The sequence below is a fragment of the Elephantulus edwardii genome, unplaced genomic scaffold (assembly GCF_000299155.1).
Source record: "Elephantulus edwardii isolate Elephantulus edwardi_28Jun2011 unplaced genomic scaffold, EleEdw1.0 scaffold00053, whole genome shotgun sequence".
Classification (NCBI taxonomy): Eukaryota; Metazoa; Chordata; class Mammalia; order Macroscelidea; family Macroscelididae; genus Elephantulus; species Elephantulus edwardii.
Genome location: NW_006399803.1, coordinates 15,515,766 through 15,537,505, shown reverse-complemented (window position 1 = coordinate 15,537,505; position 21,740 = coordinate 15,515,766). Strand labels below are relative to the sequence as shown.

At 38.1% G+C, this 21,740-nt stretch overlaps 1 protein-coding gene across 1 annotated transcript in view; it reads right to left on the bottom strand.

The window, feature by feature from the left end:
• Nucleotides 1-55: 55 nt before the first annotated feature.
• Nucleotides 56-21,740, bottom strand: part of LOC102852614 (glycosyltransferase 54 domain-containing protein-like) — a 68,607-nt gene continuing 46,922 nt past the window's right edge. The window contains exons 6-11 of the mRNA XM_006887045.1: nt 20,669-20,767; nt 13,395-13,470; nt 12,071-12,185; nt 7,258-7,388; nt 3,188-3,295; nt 56-166 (exon numbers count right to left, since the gene is read on the bottom strand). Of these exons, the coding sequence (XP_006887107.1) occupies nt 56-166; nt 3,188-3,295; nt 7,258-7,388; nt 12,071-12,185; nt 13,395-13,470; nt 20,669-20,767 (640 nt within the window). The remainder of the gene's footprint in view (nt 167-3,187; nt 3,296-7,257; nt 7,389-12,070; nt 12,186-13,394; nt 13,471-20,668; nt 20,768-21,740) is intronic.

Genomic DNA, 21,740 nt, shown 5'->3' with positions numbered 1-21,740 from the left:
GTCTTCAAAAATTCCTTAAATTCCTGCTGTTTCTGCAAATTACCTAATTTCTCCCTCATATTTGATAGGCAGCTTTTCTGGGAACAGGATCCTTTGCTGACAATTGTTTTCCTACAACCATGCCATACCAACATGCCATACCATTGTCTTCTTTCTGGTGCGGTTTCTGTTGAGAAATCAGAACTTAATCTAATTAATTGCCCTTTTTAGGTGGCTCTGTTTTTCTCATGATGTTTTTAGTAATCTATCCTTATCTTTTATTTAGAAGAATTTCACTATATTTTCATGTGTTTCTTTTGGAGTCTAGTCTTTTTGGAGTTTGCTGAGCTTCTTGAATGTGGATTTCCTCATGTTTTACGATGTCTGGAAAGTTTTCTTCTAGTACCTTTTCCACAATTTTCTCAGTGCTTTTCCGGTTCCCCCTGTGTTCTGGAATTCCTATCATATATATCTATGTTTTTTCTTTTGATATTATCCCACATGATTCTAATATTTTCTTCCTATCTTCTATTTTTTTCTTCTAGTATGTTCTTATTGAGATTCTTTTCTTCCAGCTCACTGACCCTATGTTTTCTTCTGTTCTTCTTTTTGTCCCTTCCTTATGTTGGAAACTTCTGCAATTTTAATCTGATATTCTGGATTACATTTTCACGTATTTCTGTTATTTCCGGTTCTGTATTGGCTACACCTTCTCTATCTTGTGATGATTTTTAAAGTTTTTGTAACTCTTTTTCTATAGTTTCAATTCTTTAGTCTATCTTTTTCAGTTTCTTCCATAGTTGTTCATGTTCCTCTGTGTTGATATATTTCTTCTGGCTCCCTGTCTCTGGAGTATTTGCTTTATCTATAGCTTTCATTCTTTCTTTTATCATTTGTACCTTTTTCAGTAGCTGTTAATATGACTCTGTTCAATATATGTCTTTCTCTTTCATTTGGTCTGCAATATGCTGCTTTTTAGGAGAGCACTAATTTTGGGTCTTTTCCACAAACTTTGATGCTGTCTGCCACTTATTCGACATTATGTCAAGTTTTTCTTGGTATGTGTTAGGTAGTTTCTATTGTGTTTATGTAGGTTGTTGACAATTCTTTATCTTTATGATATTATTGATCAGTTGCAGACTTAAAGTATTCCCTTTATGTTGGAGAACAGCTCTAATACTAGGAGTCCTTTCTGGTGCTATGTAGTGAGAAAAGCTCCTTTCCTAAAGTCCTTCAACTTCTCTCTGGACTGCAGTGCAGCCGTGAGGGAATCTCACCTGAATGCTGCCCACTTCCTCTAAAGTTGTAATTTTCCTTGGTGGACCACAGTGTGGCCTGAGACCAGTTCCCCTTAGTGCTGCACTCTGCCTATCCAGGATGAGTTGAGAGAAGCAAGGCCAGATACCTATACATAGCCACCTTCCCAGATCTCACTTAGTCTTGTGGGAATATCTTCTGCCTGCATTCACTCTTCTAAAATTTGCAATTGTCTTTGGTGGTGCTGGTGTGCAGTGCATGCAGCCAGAGACCAACTTCCCCCTAACTGCTGCACTTTCTCTATCTGGGGTAGAACAAGGGGAACAGGGCTCCATTACCTCTATGAAGTTGCATTCTCAGGCCACATTTACCTAGTGGCAATCTTTCCTGCCTGGGTCTCTTCTTTTAATTGTAAATTGTCCTTGTTTTTGCTGGTGCCCAGCACAACTGAGCCCAACTTCCCCCTGGCTGCCACACTCTCTCTACCTTGACATAATTGTTTGTTCTTTTGACAGTTCATTTGATTTTCAGTACTTTTCTAACTGAAGATGGCACGATATGAGATTCAGATCCCCTGTTCAAAAGGTCACTATGAGTCATACATAATTGATGGCACCTGATAACAACAGTTCAAAGGCATCAATTTTTCTTCTCTTATCCTTATTCATTGTCCAGCTCTCAAAAGCATAGCAAGTGATTGAAAAACCATGGCCTGAACCAGGTATACCTTGTTGTTGTTGTTGTTACTCATAGTGACCCTATGTACAACAGCCCTAAACCCTGCTCTGTGCCTGTGCCAATCACACTGTCTCTGACACACCCACCCTAATTACCCCAATCACTGAACCAATCCATTTCATAAAGGATCTTCCCCTCCTGCGCTGTCCCTCCATCCTCCCAAGTATGACGTAGTCCTCAAATTAACACCTTTGCTCCTCAATAATTCAGAGAGGTCCATGAATGCAGACTTTCTTATTGCAATATGTCTCTTCGATCTCCTGAATGGTGGTTTTAATTATATTGATTGTGGATCCAAATAAAATTAAGTTGTTTGCTGTTTCAGTCTTTTCTCCATCTATCATGATGTTGTCTATAGGCCCAGTTTTGAGAGTTTTTGTTTTCTTGATGTTGAAATGCAATCCATATTGAAGATTGTAGTATTTGATCTTCTGCAGCAAATGCTTCAAGTTCTCCTCACTTTCAGCAAGCAAGGTTGTGTCATCAGCCTAATGAAGGTTATTGATGAGGCTTCCTTCATGGCTCATTCTCTTGATTTCTTTCACTACTGGTATCAAGTAAATTGGTAGACAATTAGATAATAGGATTAATCTTTTTTTAAAAATATGATGCTTCTTGTATAATTTTAATAAAGTAGTGGGTTTCCTTATGATTTTCAAAACACATGTTAGTGTCATCATTTTACTTGCACAATTAGGCATATTAGGACAAATGTTTACCTATATTGCATTTTTCTAACCGCTGTGGAAAACACAAGTCATTAAAAGATTTCTCAATTTAAGAGCGATTTTTCATAGCATGTATTTCTACTATAAAATGAATTATTGTTAAGTAATGATAATTTATAGTATCTCATGTTTTCATTTTTATACTAAATATTTTTTGCTAAGTTATGAAAGATTGTTGTTGTTATGTGCTGTCAAGTCACTAGCAACCCTATGTACAACAGCTCTGAACCTTGTCCCATCCTCACTGTCTCTGACACATCTATCCCCATACCCTAGTCACTGTATCAATTAATCTCATCCATGGTCTTCTGCTCCTGTATTGTCCCTCCACCCATCCAAGCATGATGTTCTTTTCCAAGGAGTGGTCCCTCCTGGCAACAACATGCCTAAAGTTTGTGAGATGAAATTTCAAAATTCTTGCCTCCAGATAGCAAATTGTTTTCACTCTCTTACATAATACTAAATTTACATTTTAGAAGTCTTACTTTATAATGTTGTTCTCTTCCAAGGAATGATGAATGTATACCCACATGTTGGAAAAGAGAAGGTTTATATTTAACACGAATGTGTGTATTTCTTTTTAAACATGATCTCTGGGAAAAAGAAGAGAAACAACAGCCTTCTGTTAAAAATGTAAATATTCTTTTTATTACATTTACTGGTGACAGTTTTTATTACATTAGCTTTATGTTGTTCTAATTTCACATTTAAAAATTAAGTAAAAATAAATTAACATAGCATTTTCTTCTAGTTACTAGAACAAAGGAGTTGGAATAAAAGAAAGTGTAAGTTAAATCATATATTCTCATGAATTTAATCTTAGAAAACCAGTCCACTATTGTACCAATTACAGTTTTCTTCTTTAATGGAAAATCATCTAAATAATATCCTTAGAAATAAAAATGTAAAAGATTTTTTTGTGACACCATTCTTGTTTAAAAAAATCAGTTGAGATGATAATCTCTGAGGACTGTTTAAGCATTATACATTTGGGTAAGTAGCTCTGATGGTACAAGTTGTGCTGCTAATCAAAAGGTCAGAGATTAAAATCCTCCAAGGTCTTAAGGCCAGGAAATGTTTTGATATGTTTCTTCTTAAAGTTTTAGTTTTGTGTTTAATGTTTACATTGATTATCTAATTTTAATTAATTTTACATTAACTGTGAGATTTATGTTCTTTTTTCCTTTGTACACAGCTGTAAGATTGAATATATTTGTTGAGTAATATTATCTTCATTAAATTGCTAATAAAGCTTTGTCAAATTATTATTTATTGTTTTTGATTGACATCGAGTTGAGCAAGACTCATAGGGACACTATGAACAAAAGACCTGAAGTCTTTCTATAACCATCTTGGTTTCTCAAAGTTCATAGAATTTGCAGAGGCATTTTGTTTAGGAAGTGGATGCCACTCCTACCTCCAAACACGTCTTAATCTGGGAGCTCCACCAAACACTGTCCACCACGGGTAACCATTATGGCATTCGGCACCCCAGTATCACAAAGTTTAGCATCACAGCTACTCCAGGTTACTTCAGTACAGCAAATTGACAGACCAGTGCTGCATCACTGAGAAGAATGTTCCTCAAAATTGTAATTACACGAGGCCCAAGAATCAGTCATTTTTTGTGTTTCTATTTTTAGACTATCCATTCTGTCCAGTGGGTTTCTGTCTTTATCCTTTTGTCTAGCTAGTGAAAATTCTATTAAATAATCATATATATTCATATATATGAGTGTAAAACTCAACAGAACAATCTTGGCAAAAGATATATTTGATAATCTTTATGTATGTATGGCTGGTGAAGTTGTGGAAGTAGATGGTTCTCCTAGCAAAGGTGAATTCTGTTCATGTCTCCATTCTCATTATTCCTTAAAAAAGCATCTATTTTTTTCTCATTTTTAAGGGCTTATTTCTCACTTGAAAGAAGGGAGTTGCTATGTGCCATGGAGTCAGCTCCAATTCATAATAAATCTATGTAAACAGAAGTAAATCCTGCCCCATCTTGTGCCATTCTCACAATCTCCACTGTACTTAAGCTCATCATTGCATTCACTGTCAGTGTAACTCAGTGTCAGTCATTCTTTGTTTTGCTGACTCTCAATTTTTTCAAGGTAAATACCTATTTCCAGAGACTTGCCCCTTCTGACAACATGCCAAAAATATGTGAGACAAATTCTCAACAAACTTGCTACTGCAGAACACCTTGCTATACTTCACTGACAGTTTCTTAGTACACTTTTGACTCCATAGCATATTATTTAATAATTTAAAAATCATTCAAAACGTATAATGAACCCATCAGATTTGCTTTAGTAAAGAAATGGGAATGAATCTCTGGAGCAGCTCAATATCAGCTGTGAAAACCAGAAAACCAGGCCAGGTGCTGATTATGGGATAGACTACCAACTACTCAAATGCAAGTTCAAGCTGAAATTGAAGAAAATTAAATCAAATCCAAGGGAACAAAAATTTGACCTTAAGTCTATCCCACTCGAATTTCAAAACCATCTCAGGAACCAGTTTGAGACCTTGAGCATGAATGAGCATAGACCAAATGAACTGCGGGAGGATATCAAGAGTATCATCCATTAAGACTGCAAAAGATCATTACAAAGGCTGAAGAGGAAGAAAAGACCAAGAAGATATCAAATGAGACTCTGAATATTGCATTAGAGCACTGAGAAGCGAAAGCTAAAGGAAGAAACCAAGACATCAAAGAGCTGAACAGAAAATTTCAAAAGGCAGCTCAGGATGACAAAGCAAGATACTATAATGAAATGTACAGAGAGCTGGAGTCAGAAAATCAAAAGGGCCGAACTCGCTCAGCATTTGTTAAGCTGAAGGAGTTGAAAAACAAATTCAAGCCATGGTTGGCAATACTTAAGGCTGCTTTGAATAGAGTGTTAAGTGATCCAAGAAGCATTAAAAGAAGATGAAAGGAGTATACAGAGTCACTGTATCAGAAGGAATTGGCTGACACAGAAGAATTTAATGAAATAACATATGAACAAGAACCTGTGGTGATGAAGGAATAAGTTCAAGTTGATCTGAAAGAATTGGCAAAAAACAAGGCTCCAGGAAGTGATGACATACCAACTGACATGTTTCAACAAACAGACGCTGCTGTTGATGTGCTCATTAAGTTGTGCCAAGAAATCTGGAGGACAGCCAGTTGGCCAATTGACTGGAAGTGACATTTTTCTCCCATTCCAAAGAAAGGTGACCCAACAGAGTGCAGAAATTATCGAACAATATCATTAATATCCCACGAAAGCAAGATTCTCCTGAAAATTATCCAAAAACGACTGGAGCAACACGCCAACAGAGAATTGCCAGATGTGCAGGCTGGATTTAGAAGAGGTCATGGTACTAGGGATATTACAGATAATGTTAGATGGATCTTGGCAGAAAGCAGAGAGTAAGACTGTGTGGATCAAAACAAGCTGTGGCTGAGTCTGAGAAGAATGGGAATCCTAGAACACTTGATTGTGCTTATGTGAAACCTATACTTGGACCAACAGGCAGTTGTCAGAACAGAGCAAGGCGACACTGTGTGGTTCAAAATTGGGAAGGGGTCCACCAGGAATATATTCTGTCTCCATACCTTTTCAGTCTGTATGCAGAACAGATCATCCGGGACGCTGGGCTGTACAAGGAGGAATGTGGCGTCAGGATTGGTGGAAGATTCATCAACAACCTGAGTTATGCAGATGATACAACCCTGCTTGCTGAAACTGAGGACAACCTGAAGCACTTGCTGCAGAAGGTCAAAGACTGCAGGCTTCAATATAAATTGAAGCTCAACATCAAGAAAATGAAGATTCTCACCACTGGGCAAATTGGTAGCATCAGTATGCATGATGAAGAGATTTAGATATTTAACAGTTTTAGTTTGCTTGGCTCCACAGTCAACACTATTGGCACCAGCAATAGTGTTCATCAAGAGATGAATTGCATTGGGCAAGTCAGCTGTCAGGGACCTCTCCAGAGTACTGAAGAGCAATGATGTCAGGCTGGGGACTTAGGTTCACCTGATCTGGGCTATAGTCTTCATAATTGCATGCAATGCATCAGGGAGCTAGGGATGACTAGGGATGATAGAAAGAGAACTGATACCTTTGAGCTGTGGTGCTGGAGAATAGTGTTGAATATACCATGGACTGCTAGGAGAACAAACAGGTTTGTCCTGGAGAGGGTGAAGTCAGGCTGCTCCTTTGAGTCAAGGATTCTGAAGCTTAGTCTGACATAATTTGGGCATCTTGCAAGGAGGGACCAGTCCTTGGAGAGGGACATCTGTTTGGGAGAGTGGAGGGACAGTGCAGGAGAGGAAGACCCTTGATGAGATGGATCGATTCAGTGATTGGAGTAGTGGGAGCAGGTGTGTCAGAGACAATGAGTTTGGCACAGGATAGAGCAGGTTTTAGGGTTCTTGTAATAGGATTACTGAGTCTCAAGTGACTTGAGGGCACATAACAACAAAGAAATTTTAGGTAATTACATAGAAAACATTTTTCTAATATATTTAGTATTACTAAAATAAAGAAATACTTACAAAAATTTCTTCTTGTTTACAATACTTTATCTGGAAAATGTCATTCAGGAGCAAATCTATGGGTTTGACTTTGTAGAACATTAAAAAGAAGCGTACAAAGTCAGGTAAATCCTGAGACCTAAATAGTTTTCCTAAGGAGAAAAAGTAAACATTCGTTTAAAGATAAAAGCAAACAATAAAAAGCCCTTTCTTGAGTTTTATGATATTTGTGACGACAAGTCTTATACATAAGAAGAGTAAAGTCAAACAAGTTGAAAGCATCAAGCTATTCAATGAGACTGTGACCCTGAAGGAACTATAGTAATAATTCATTTGGTGGGAAGGGGTTGTGCTTCCAACCGGAAGGCAGGCAATTAGAATATGCCAATTGCTTCTGTAGGAGTAAGATGGGCAATCTCCTCCTGTGCAATGACTACTTCTGAAAATGTTCTGGAGCATCAGCTATGGGTCAGGTCCAACTTGATAGTAAACAACAACAATAAAGTTTGGGGGAAAGGTACTCCTAAGTGCCACTAGTCTCCTATTTTTTCTTTAATTACTATTGTTGGCAGGCACAATTGAGTCAATTTCCATTCATGGCAAACCAATTCCACAATCTGCTGTGCTTAAGCCCATTTTATAGTCACCACCTTTTTTTGCTAACCCTTCTAGATGATCCTTTTTAATGAAAAAAAAGCCCCAGTTTCCCATAAGTTAGATTGCTATTCTATTGAAGTACTCTGTTTCCCATCCTCCACTGTATCTAGATGGAGTCAAATGATTATGAAATGGTTATGTAGAACTTTTAGAAAAATGTCTTAAAGGGAAAGAGTGTATCTTCTCTGTAGACTTTTCTCTTTCTGCTGAGTCCAGAAAGAACTTGATGTTTGGGTAGCATTAAATGGTCATTGAAGTAGAAGTGAAGGAAGGATAGTAGATTAACATGTCCAGAAATTGTTTGCCACAGAGAGGTGGAATCCAATTCTCTTCCTAGCCATTGGACTGACTGACTCATTGCCATTGGGTGGGAACTAACTTGCCACTGAGTCTGCAGCAGGTGTTTAGGAGACTAAATCTCACGGGAGGAGACTGAATCACCAGACAGGGGCATCCTTTGCATTAGCAGTGCAACTCCTTTTGGACTATGCTACCAGAGTCCTTGCAGTTGAGGAGGCTCCTAATAATGTGCTGAACCATTAGAGTATGGCAGAAGCAGCATTCTCACACACAGGCTAAATCACAAAGAGCATTGTAGCTTCTGTATAGGTCTCTTAGGACACTTGCTCCGTGATGATGTGAGAAAGTGCAAGCAATGAAGAAGATTCAGGTAAAGGTTGAGCTCCTAGCTGACAAGCAGCTCAACTATAGCATGTGAGTGAGCTCTCTAGGACAATCCAAACTCATGAAGCCTTCAACTAACTTCCACACCAGCTGCTATCTGGATGTAATTTATCTGATAAACTCTATGGTGAACTTAAGTTTGATTTGAATCGGCCTCCTGTTTAAAAATGCATTTGAGCCCAAGAGCCACAGGCCTCTGGCCTGGCTTAATTGTTTTTGGTCAAACATTCTTCTAAGTAGTATAGCATTGGTCTGCTAGTTTGCTGTACAGAGGTAACTTGTGGTTGCTGTGATGCTAAACACTGTGATAGTGATGTGTCAAATGCCATAATGGTTATCCATGGTGGACAGTGTTTGGTGGAGCTTCCCGATTAAAACAAGCTTGGAAGCAGGAGTGGCATCCACTTCCGAAATAGTTTGCCTCTAGAAACTCTATGAACTTGGAGAAACGATCAGGTCTTTTGTTCATAGGGTTGTTATGAGTTGTCTACAACTCCACGGCACTTAATAACAACATTAGGAATGCTGATGTAGCAGGGAAAGGGAAGAGACAAGATATACATGCTTGGATGGAGGGGGGACAATGATTGCATTGGTTATTTCGGTAAGGGAAGAGTCTTTCATCTGCTCTTTTTTGGTAAAACGTTTATCTGTCAGATATTGTTCTAAAACTAAGCATCCAAATTAAGACAGACTAGGAAGAATTTAAAAACCAACTCAAGAACAGGTTTGAGGGTTGAACACTAATGAAAAAGGACTAGATGAACTGTGGGAAGATATCAAGAACATCACCTATGAAGAATGTAAAAGGTCAATATAAAAACTGAGAAAGAAGACTAAAATAGATGCAGAAGACACTCTGAGTATTGCACTAGTGTGCCAAAAGCCAAAGCAAAAGGAAGAAATCAAGAGGTTAAGGAACTAGATAGAAGATTTCAAAGGGCAGCTCAGGAAGGCAAGGCAAAGTATTATAACGAAATGTTCAAGGAGTTGAAGTTGGAAAATCAAAAGAGCTGAACTTGTTCAACATTTCTTAAGCTAAAGGAACTAAAGAATAAATTCAAGCTGAGAGTTGTAATGCTTAAGAATGCTGTGAGCAGAATATTGAATGGTTTAAGAAGCATTAAAAAAACATGGGAGGTATACAGAGTCACTATACCAAAAAGAATTGGTGCACAGAAGAATTTCCAGAAACAACATATAATCAAAAGGCAATGATGACGAAGGAGGAAGTTTAGGCTGCCCTGAAGGACTTGGCAAAAATAAAGTCCCAGGAATTTATGGAATAACAGTTTGACCGATTTCAACCAACAGATGCTGCCCTAGATGAGCTCGCCAGGTTGGGCCAAGAAATCTGGAGGACAACTACTTGGCCAACTGACTGGAAGAGATCCATATTTATTTCCCTTCCAAATAAAGGAGACCTAACAGTGTGGAAATTATTGTACAATAGCACTAATACCACACATTTGCAAAATCCTGCTGAAGATTATCCAGAAGTGACTGGAACATTGACAGAAACCTACCAGAAATACAAGCTGGCTTTAGAAGGGGCTGTGGTCCTAGAGACAATATCATCAATGTCAGATGGATCTTGGCAGAAAGTGAAGAGAATGAGAGGAATGTCTGTCTGTGTTTCATTGACTATGTAAAGGCATTTGACTGTGTGGATCACAACAAATTGTGGCTAACCTTGAGGAAAATGAGAATCCCAAAAGGCTTGATTGTGCTTATACAAAACTTGTATTTGGACCAGAAAGCAGTCCTCAGAGCAGAGCAAGGAAACAATGCATGGTTCAATATCAGAAAAGGAGTGTGTCAGAGATGCATCTTGGCTCCATACCTTTCCAATCTATATGCAGAACAAATCATTCAAGAAGCTGGGCATTATGAGGAGGAATGTGGCATAAGGATTGGAGGAAGACTCATCAACCACCTACGTTATGCAGATAACACAATCTTGCTTGTTGAAGTGAGGAGGACCTGAAGCTCTTGCTGTAGAAGGTCAAAGACTGTAATCTTCAACATAGCTTGAAGGTCAATATCAAGAAAACAAAGATTCTCACCACTGGGTCAATTGGCAGCTCCATGATAGATGGAGAAGAGATTGAGGTTGCTAATAATTACAGCTTGCTTGGCTCTACAATCAATACTCTTGGCACCAGTAGTCAGAAAAATCAAAATAAAATCTGCTGTCAGGGACTTCTCCAGAGCACTGAAAAGCAACAATGTCAGTCTAGACACTAAGGTGCACCTAATCCAAGCCATGGTCTTCACAATTACTTGTGCATCAGAGAGCTGGACAATGACTAAGGATGATAGAAGTAGAATCGATGTCTTTGAGTTGTGGTGTTAAAGAAGAGCCTTGAACATACAGTAGACCATAAAAAAAACAAAACAAAACAAATAAAAACAAAAAAAACCAAGTCTGTCTTGGAGAGGGTGAAATTAAGTTTCTCCTTGGAGGCTAAGATTTTGAAGCTCCATCTCACATACATGGGCATGTGGCGAAGAGGGACCTATCTTTGTAGAAGGACATCATGCTTTGAAGCGTGGAAGGGACAGCACAGAAGAGGAAGACCCTAGATGAGATGGACTGATAATAGTAATTGGGGTAACGGAGGTTGGTGTGTTAGAATCAGTAAGATTGGGCCAAGACAGGGCAGGCTTCAGAGCTGTTGTACATAGGGTCACAGGCTATTCAACAGCACATAATAACAACATTGATTTGCTTACAATGTTTGTATACATTGTGTTTCACACTATTCTTCATTAACATTGTGTTTCATACAATCATTCCCATATGTTTTATAAAATTAGTCACCACTGCTCTATGCCCATCATTACCCATTTCCTGCCTTTTCAGTTCCTTGCTGGATCTTTCCCATTTCCTTTACTCCCTCCCTCTATCCACCAAACTGTGCAACCCTGTGGTTTCACCCCTACCCAACCTTACCCTTCTGCTCCTAAACCTTCCCCCCATCAGGTAGCCAGGGTTCTCCTTGGAGGCAAGGATTCTGAAGCTCCGTCTGACATACTTTGGACATTCTACAAGGTGGGATCAGTCCTTGGAGAGGGACGTCATGCTTGGGAGGGTGGAGGCACAGCACAGGAGAGGAAAACCCTCGATGAGTTGGATTGATTCTATCACTGGCATAATGGGGATAGGTGTGTTGGAGACAATAAGATTGGCAGGGCTTAGGGCTTTTGTACATAAGGTTGCTATGAGTTGCAAGCTACTTGCTGTCACATAACAACAACAACAACATGTTTTACTAGTTATCTATTTTTACAACAATGGTCGTATGCAGTATTTATCCGTATCTTAGTGAGTTAGTTTTCTCAGCATATGCTCTCCAGTCTCTCCGAAGTTATGTAGTATTTTTTAAAATTTTTGCTCCTGAGTGCAGCATAGTATTCTATTGTGTGCCTCAGTCCATTCAGTTGTGGTTGTACTACCAATCTTACCTAACAAAAGAGATTCACTGCTTACCTATGAATCCAAGAATTGAAAACTCAACATAAAACCAATCTTTTCTTGTGCTATTTCGTACAAATTCTGTAATTTTTGTAAAGTATGCATATTTACTTGTGATGTCATCTTCTAGCTGGGAAAAAAATAAAAATAAAAAGGCATTATATCTCCACTGCTAAGATGCAGCAAGTTATACTAATTTGAACTAGTATTGAAAATCTTGCCACTAGAATGTATAAAATGAATGTTTTTGAGGCAATAATAATTTCATGTTTAGTTCAGTTCACTGAGAGTTATTGACAGTAATTTTTTGTTTTCTGTTTTTGATATTAGTCAGATAGAAAATTTTCTACACACCAATATGTGACATTCAGTCTAAATCTTACTGGATAAATTGTGTATACTGCACTGAAACAGATGGAGAGAATAATTTAAAAGCCATGTATGATAGGGTATTATGGTTATAACAAGAGTCCATAATTAAGGTTGCATAGTGGAATGTACTTGGGGTGGTGGGAGAGGTATGGGAGGATTGTGTACCAGGGAGGGAGTGTTTCTTTTACTTTTCAAAGAGAGGAGAGAACTGGGGGGAGAGGGGTAGGGCTGGGTGGCTAGAGAAGTGCAGCAATGAATGAATGGAAATCCAAAATCTCTGTAAATGTTCATTAAAATTATTAATAAAAAAAGCATCTTCATCTGAATATATTTCCATTCTCAAAAAATATTTTAGTTCATAGTTTAAGACTAGCTAGTTCTATGTTCTATGTTTAGGTAATGTGTATGGTAAAGTGGTGGTTGTTGTTATATGTCATCAAATCACCTGCGACTCACAGCTACCTTATATACAACAGCTCTGAACACTGTCCTATTCTGAGCAATCTCATTGTCTGTAACATATCTAATCCTATTTCTCCAGTCAGAGTCAACCCATCTCATCCTGGGTCTTCCCTTCCTGTGCTGTCCCTCCACCTTTCCAAGCACAATGTTCTTTCCAAAGACTGGTCCTTCCTACCACATGCCCAAACTATGTGAGACAGAGCTTCAAAAACCTTGCTTCCAAGGAACAGCTTGGTTTCACCCTCTCTAGGATTGATCTGTTAGTTCTCAGCAAATAGATGACAGAAGGAAACTAAGAACTCTTATTACTTCAAGCTGACTAGAATAATAGTGCTTACAAATAAAAATTAAATTTTAATCTTCCTTTGGCATTTTAACATAAAAAATATTTTATTATATTCTGAGTACAAAGTAAGATAAAGGAAATAAATTGAAAAATAAAGAAATGAAGGAACAGAGGGAAGAAGACAAGAATGACTAATTTAAATATGTGCCAAAGTCTTACCTGTAAATAGTAAGTGGCCTTAGGCCTTGCATAGAGCATCAAAAAACAAAAGTCCAATACTTGCTTCATTTCCCAACTAAATGATAAACAATAAAATATGTTAAAGATCTGCTAGTCAATTTTTTAAAATGCATAAACATAATATAGAAGCTAAAAATAGGATTTTCCCCCTTATAGTCTACTAATACAAAGTACTAGCTACATAAAGCAAAAATTAATATTTTTATACTAAAGTTTCCCCCATCTTCATTCTGTGCACAGAGTTCATTATTGCTAGATAAAGGTAAGCTTCATCTATTTTATCTGTTGCTCTTAGGTGCCTTCAAGTTGATTCCAATACAGTGACCTTATGTACAACAGAAATTTTAATCTGTATAATAAACTTAATGTTCTTTCTTATTTGAGGCCTTATTCAAATGACAGTATAAACAAACTATATTATAATGCAAATACTAGACTGGAAACAAAGAACAATCAACACACAATGTAGATCTTGCTCAATTGAGTGTCATGCTCTAGTATGTGAAGATGAAAAAAATAATAAAATTAGAACAGTGAGATATTAAAAATAAGGGGCATCTTATAGTAAGTTGGGAGAGGGGAGCAGAAGGGACTAGGAGTTCACTGGACCAATAGCTTCAAAGGCATGACACATGGGGGAGTCTGCCACTTTACATTTGGTACAAAGACAGCTGATTGAAAAAGTCAGTAGATGGTGATGGCAAGACCGGCAGACACCAGAGCATGACAAGTTTATTTTTGCTACATGCGGAACTTTGGTCTTGAGCTCATATGAGAAAATATTCTTCAGGTCAAACTACGGAGAGAAGGAGAAGCGTCTTGGCTAGGGATATTGTTGTTGCTGTTAGTTACTTAGTTGGCTCCAACTCTATTGAGTTTTATGAATAACAGAAGAAAATATTTTGAGGCCTTATGCCACTCCTCAGGCTAAAACTAGGGAGAAAGCAAGTAGATCTGCTATGAAGTACCAAACTAAATCCAAAATGGTAGAATAGTCATGGAAAACTCCAACTGAAATTTTGCATTTGCAGTGAAATTCCTTACCACTAAGCCACCAGATTACCAAAGCATGCAGTTCAAGTCTACCACCAGCCCAGTGGAGGGATGAAGGACAATCTCCTCCCACGCAATTTACAGTCTCTGAAAACCCTCTGGAGGGTCAAATATAGGTCAGTACAAAACAACTATCACCTTTGGGTTGGTAGTGCAGTTCCTTACCACTAAATCACTAAAGCTCCCTATATCCCAGAATAGTTTAGCTTAAACAAAAGGCCTAATTTGAACATTATGCTTTTTCAAAAGAATTGCATTTATAGATCAAACTGACAAGAAAAATTCAAATTATAAGATAAGAACCTTGTGTGTTGTGGTGGGCAGGGAGGTAGGTTCCGGGAGAGATTATCTTAATGATAGATGAACAACAAAGAAAAGAAGGGTGATCACAGTCACTAAATGGTACATGTAAAAACTTGAATTGATCTATGTTGTGTTGTATAGAATCTCAGTAACAACATGAAGTCACCATAAGTCAGAATCAAATACAAGGTAACCAGCAACCATCTCAAATAAATGATACCTGTTCTTCCCCTCCCACCTTAACCCCACTGCACAGATAGTTGTGTGGGGTTTTGTTGTGTGTTTTTTTTATTGTTGTTTTGATTATGTGCTGTTGAGTCAACTGTGATCCATAGAGACCCTATGAACAGTACCTTCAGACTCTGCCCTATCCTGAGGCAAGTTCACTGTTTCCCACAAATCTACCTCCATTATCCCAGTCACTAAGTCAATTTATCTGATCAAGAATCTTCCTTTTTTAAAAAAAGAGCATATTCTTTCTATTTAATTCCCCCATTCATTCATTGTCGCACATTTCCCTTCCTGCCTACACTTTCCCCTCATTCACTTTTCTCTTGGAAAAAAAATTCTTTCACTGTTATACAATCTCCATCCCTCACCCCCTCCCCCCAAGTCCACAGTCCACTTTAATATGCATTTCTTTTTCTGGACTCCTGTCATGACAATAATATCTAATCATGCATTCCTTTTAAATAGTTCTCTCTCATCTGTTTCAAAGCAATACACACTATTTATCCCCTCTTTTCTTAGGTTCCCCCCAACCCTGATGTCAGTCCCATTTTATAACAGTGGCACTATGCAATATTTGTCCTTTTGGGACTGAGATATTTCACTCAGCATAATAATGTCCTCCAGGGTCACCCATATCGAATAATATTTCATGAGTTCCTTATTTTTTAATGCAGCATGGTATTCCATTGTGTGAATATACCAGAGCTTCTCTATCCATTCGTTTGTTGATGGTCGCTTTGGCTGTTTCCAACTCTTGCTATTGTAAACAAAGCAGTGATAAATATGGATGTGTATATATCTGCTTGGGTGGCAGTTATGGTTTCTTTGGAATATATTCCCAGTAGTGTAGTTACGGGGTCAAATGATATTTCTGTTTGCAACTTTTGGAGAAAGCGCCATACTGACTTCCACCAGTGAATAAGGGTTCCAGTTTCTCCACAACTTCGCCAGAATTTGTTGTTTGCTTTCTGTTAAATTTTGCTATTCTTATTGGAGACGACATAGTTATTTCGATTTGCATCTCTCTCAGAGCTAGGGATTTTGAACATTTCTTCATGTGTTTGTAGGCCTTCTGAATGTCTTCTTTGATGAATTGTCTCTTCATATCTTGTACCCATTTTTTTCATTTGGGTTGTTTACCTTTATCTTGTGGTGCTTGAATGTTTTCTAAGTTCTCAATATAAGTCCCTTATCAGACATGTCATTGTCAAATATTTTTTCTCAGACTGTGGCTTCCCTTTTTACCTTGTTGGAGAAGTTTTTGGATGTACATAGGGATTTAATTCTTAGAAGGTCCCATTCACCTATTTTATCCTCTCCTGGTTGTAGGTTTTTCAGGATGCTTGGAAGACTGTTTATGTTGTTGATTAGGACTTCTAGAGTTCTTCCATGCTGTTCTTTAATGAGGTTTATAGTCCTTGGTTTTATTCCTAGGTCCATGACCCCTTTTCAGTTTGTTTTGGTATAAAGAGTGAGGTGTGGATTTTGCTTGAGTTTTCTACAGGTAGTTTTCCAATTTTGCCAGCATTATTTGTTAAAATGGTTGTCATTTCCCCACTTAACTGATTTCATCTCTTTTCAAAAATCAATTGTATATACTTTGCTCATGGATAGGAAGACTCAATATTGTGAAAATGATAATATTGCCAAAGGCAATTTACCATTCAATGCAAATACCAATTTCATTCTTCAACAAGATGAAAAAGACAATCTCTAATTCCATTTGTAATGAAATGAGGCTCCGAATAAAAAAAGCCTTCTTTGAAAAGAAAAACAATGTAGGAGGCATCTCACGCCCCGATTTCATATCCTACTACACTGCCGTGGTGGTCAAGACAGCATGGTACTGGTACAATGACAGACACATAGATCGACTGAATAGAATTGAGAACCCAGAAATCAGCCCATCTACCTATGATATTTATTGTTATATCTTCTTGTTCTATTGACCTCTTAATGATTATGTAGTGACCTTCCTTGTTCTTTATGATGGCTTTTGCATTGAAATTTATTTTATTGGAAATCAATATTGCCACTCCTGCTTTTTTCTGGTTTATTTTTTTCCTCACCCTTTTACTTTTAGTCTTTCTTTATCTTCATTTTTCAGGTGCATCTCTTGTATACAGCATACTGATAGATTTTGGGTTTTTACCCAATCTGCTACTCTTTTTCTTTTCAGTGGTGCATTGAAATAGTTACAGCCAGTGTGATTATTGAGAGGCAAGGTTTTGTTGCTATAGGATCTTCCTCTTTTGCACTGACCCTCTACCCTACCAAGTACTATGTCCTTCCCTGAGGACTGGTCCCTCCTGGCAACATTCCGAAAGTATGTGAGACTGAGTTTCAAAATCCTTGCCTCCAAGGAGCAATCTGGCTTCATAGATAGATATTAATAGATATATGTGGTAGACACATAGAAGATTGAGAGTCTTGAATGATTCATAGCTTTACAACGTGAAAAAACTGGGTATAATGTAGGATCATTAATTAAAAACAATACAGAATTCCTTTAGGAATATTCTAGATCCTGATATTGTTTGTTGTTGTTGTTGTGTACCAAAAACATACTCAGAACCAACCCATAGCTGACCACCCTCTGGCAGGTTTTCAGAGGCAGTTAATCGCACAAAAGGAGACTGCCCATCCTTCTCCCATGGAACAGCTGGTGAACTAGAAACACCTGCTACTAGGCAGAAGCTCTGGTGGCCTAGTGGTAAGAAGCTGAGCTGCAATCCCAAATGTGTGAGCTTCAAGTCTGCTGGCTGCTGCTCCATGGAAGAAAGGTGGGCAGTCTCTCCAGATCCTGATGTACTCTTCATAATTTAAAAACAAAACAAAGCTAGTAGGTTTCCTAGGGTAAAATACTGGTTTTTTTTTGCATTGTGACATGCCTTTCTCATTGTATTTTGGGGAATTAAATTATTGTAGTTGACATGACTCTACCATTTATATAATCAAGCTAAATTTATTTGTATGCATATAAAACTTTTAATTCTTTAATGTCTGTTGACAAATACAATCACATTTTATCAGGAAGATTTCTCCAAATACATAACATAGATTTTATTATACACAATGTAAAACTGTCAAGGGGAAATGGTTAAATCATCTGCTTACAATGACCAGCAAACTAAAAAGCTAGTATTGGAATATAGGTGTAATGATCTATAATTCAAGGATTTTTTTCTGCTTTTTTTCTTCACTATGCATTCATCACATTGTATATTAATTCATCTGCTAGGCTGACTTTAGGAAGAAGAGTGTGCATCAGCATTGGTGGACGACTCAACAGTCTGTGATATGCAGATGACACAGCTTGGCTTGCTGAAAGTGAGGAGGACTTGAAGCACTTGCTGCAGAGGATCAAGAACTGAAGACTTCAATATGTATTATATCTCAACATCAAGGAAAAGAAAAGGTCTTCACCACTGAGACACTAGACTACATCATGATAAATGAGAAAATATTGAAATTGTCAATGATTCATCTTTCTTGGATCCACAGTCAATACTCTTAGTACCAGCAGTCAGGAGATTGGGAAACATATAGCATTAAAACAGTAATCTTTCAGGGATCGTGGCAAAGTCCTGAATAGTAACAATGAAGACTAATGTGTGCCTGCATCTGAAAACTGGACAATAAATAAATAAGGCAGGAGAAGAATTTATGCATTCGGGTTGTTTGTAGTGTTGGAGAAGAGTGCTGAATATCTCATAAGCAGCCAACAGAACAGGTATGTCTTGGAGAAAGTGCAGCCAGAGTGCTCCTGGAGGCAAGGATGGCAAAGCTTCATCTCATATCTTTCGGATGTTATAGTGGTAGCAATGGTGTCTCTCTGGAGACTAAAGTGCATCTGATACAGGACATGGTCTTTGCAATCATTTGTTATGCATCAGGGAGCTGGACAATGACTAAGGAGGATAGAAGGAGAATTGATGCCTTTGAGCTGTGGCGCTGGAGAAGAGTATTGAGGGTACCATGGACTGCTAGGAAAACAAACAAATTGATCCTAGAAAGGGTCAAACCAGGTGGCTCCTTGGAGTCAAGGATTCTGAGGCTCCGTCTAACATACTTTGGACATGTTGTAAGGAGGGACCGGTCTTTGGAGAGGGACATCATTCTTGGGAGGGTGGAGGGATAGCGCAGGAGGGGAAGGCCCTCTCTGAGGTGGATTGATTCAGTAACTGGGGTAATCAGGATGGGTGTATCAGAGATGGTGCGATTGGCACAGGACAGAGCGGAGTTTAGGGCTGTTGTACATAGGGTTGCTATGAGTCGCAAGCGACTCGACAGCACATAATAACAGCAACAACATAGTGGTAGTCAAAAAGTTAGCTTTTTTTTTAGCCGTTAGCTGCCTCTGGTCTCCAACTACCTTAACTGCGAACACATGGTATTGCAAATTATCAACAGCTGTAGGATTTGAGTAAACTAAAGAGTGCTTCCTACACTAATAAGCAAGCCTTATGACAGTGAGACTTGAGGAAGACCCTCATGGTGAGACCCTGTTGATGGTGGTGGAGCATTGTTGTGGAGAAAATGTGACAAGGCTTCTTGCATTTGTGCTGGCCACAGTTAAAAATTTTGCTGTTCTTGCCAGATGCTTGAAGCAGAAGCCGATTTATAACTGCAAACCTTGATGGATGAATGAAGAAACAAGAGACTCCTTGAATTTATGTTACTGAACTGAACTGAGATTTAACTAAACTTGCACTTACATTGTGAGATATTCGTTGCTTCTTCTTCTCTCCAACTGACTTTCCAAATAAACCCCATTCCCAGTACCAAAACTGTGAGTCTGTGAGTTAACAGTGAATAAACAAATTTTTGCTGCTGATGTGGCTCTAGAGGCACCATGAGGTTGGGCTATGGGCTATTTATCTGCTTTCTTCTCTGGGTCAGTGAGGGACTGTGTGATTTTCACTCCCTCTGGCCCTTTCAGAGAAACTTTTGTAGCCCTGTGTCCCCTAATACCTTTTTCTGCTCACTAGACAAAAATGTTGTTAGAAGAGGCTATACTTAGGAAAGTGACACTTGGAAAGGTGGAGGGACACCAAAGAAGAGAAAAGCTCTCAATATGAATTGACACAGCATCTGTTATAACAGGCTCAACTGCGTTGTGGAGAATAAGGATGGCACAGAGTAGGATAGGTTTCAGATCTACTGGTCTCTATGAGTCACACTCAACTTGATGGCACTTAACAACTACAACAATGCTAGAAGGAAACTGTTGTTTGTATGAGTATAAATTACCAGTGTTATGCTGGTCAATACTTAACAACTGGCTCTGTGGGGTAGCAGTGAAGTCCTGACGTGTAACTTCTGCTCTTTTCCAGGTCAAAATCCTCCTACCATGGCCAATTTCATGCTATGAATTTGATGCCAATGAGCAGAGTAGGGAAACCATGCTCTAAATTGATACCAAAAAGCATGATACCAGTGAGTGTCATGCTCTAGATTGATGCCGATGAGCATGATCACAACGGTCTTGATGCCAATGAATAAGGTAGGGAAACAGCATAGGGAAACATGATTAGCTCTTACAAGACAGCAGTTGCTGCCTTAGCGTGTTATTGTATTTGAAATTATATCTATTAGATGCTGGTCCCAGTATTTACCCAGGTGAAATTTGTTATTTAAGGATATTATTTTCTAATATATCATACCTCTTGGTATTTTGTGAATACTCAGGTAATGGGCTGGGATAAAGAGAAGTTGGTACTGAAATAACCTCTAAGGACCCAGACATCACTTGATTTTTGAATCTGTAAATAGAAGCAAACAGAGGCTTATAATTAATTATTTTATTTACCGAAAGTAATAGAAATGCTTTAAAATAATTCTCTTACTCATGCCCATAAAATATTTAGATATGAATAATTTTGTATATTGATGTGTAATATTAACTTTAGGAAATTAATAACTTAGCCAATATACTTCTTTAATAAATGACTGGTATATAAAATATAAATATTAATTCATTTCCTCTTATTGAAAGTACAAGTACTCTGAAATTTTTGAAAATTTTTAGTCAGATATCTACTCTGAGAGATCTAAGATAATGACACTATGAGGATATAATAATAACTGAAAGAGAACAAGAACATTAGATCATTCTTAAATGCAGTTTTTAATTTAATAAGAGTATCTAAATAATTATGTGCTTCAGAAAGCTGTACAGTGACTAAGGATGATAGAAAAAGAGTTAATGCCTTTGAGGTGTGGTGCTGGAGAATAGTAGTGCATAGACCATGGACTACTAAGAGAACAAACAGATTTCTTCTGGAGAGGGTGAAACTAGGCTCTCCTTGGAGGCAAGGATTCTGAAGCTCTATCTAATATACTTTGGTCATGTTGCAAGAAGGAACCAGTTCTTGGAGAGGCACATTATGCTTGGAGAGGCACATTATGCTTGGGAGGGTCAAGGGACAGCACAGGAAAGGAAGACCCTGGATGAAATGGATTGACTCAGTGGCTGGGGTGAAGGAGATAGGTGTGTTAGAGACAGTAAAGTTGGCTCAGGATAGAGCAGGATTCAAACCTGTTGTATCTAGGGTCACTATGAGTTGCAGGCAACTTGATGGCATGTAACAGTTACATAATTTAAATAAGAATTTAATAAGAGTATCTAAATAAAAATAAGAGTAACTAAATAATACTGTGGTTACTAAACGTAGACTGCCTCATCAAATAAGATTAAACTTGACCTTTTTCACAGCCACTGTGAACTATGTATAC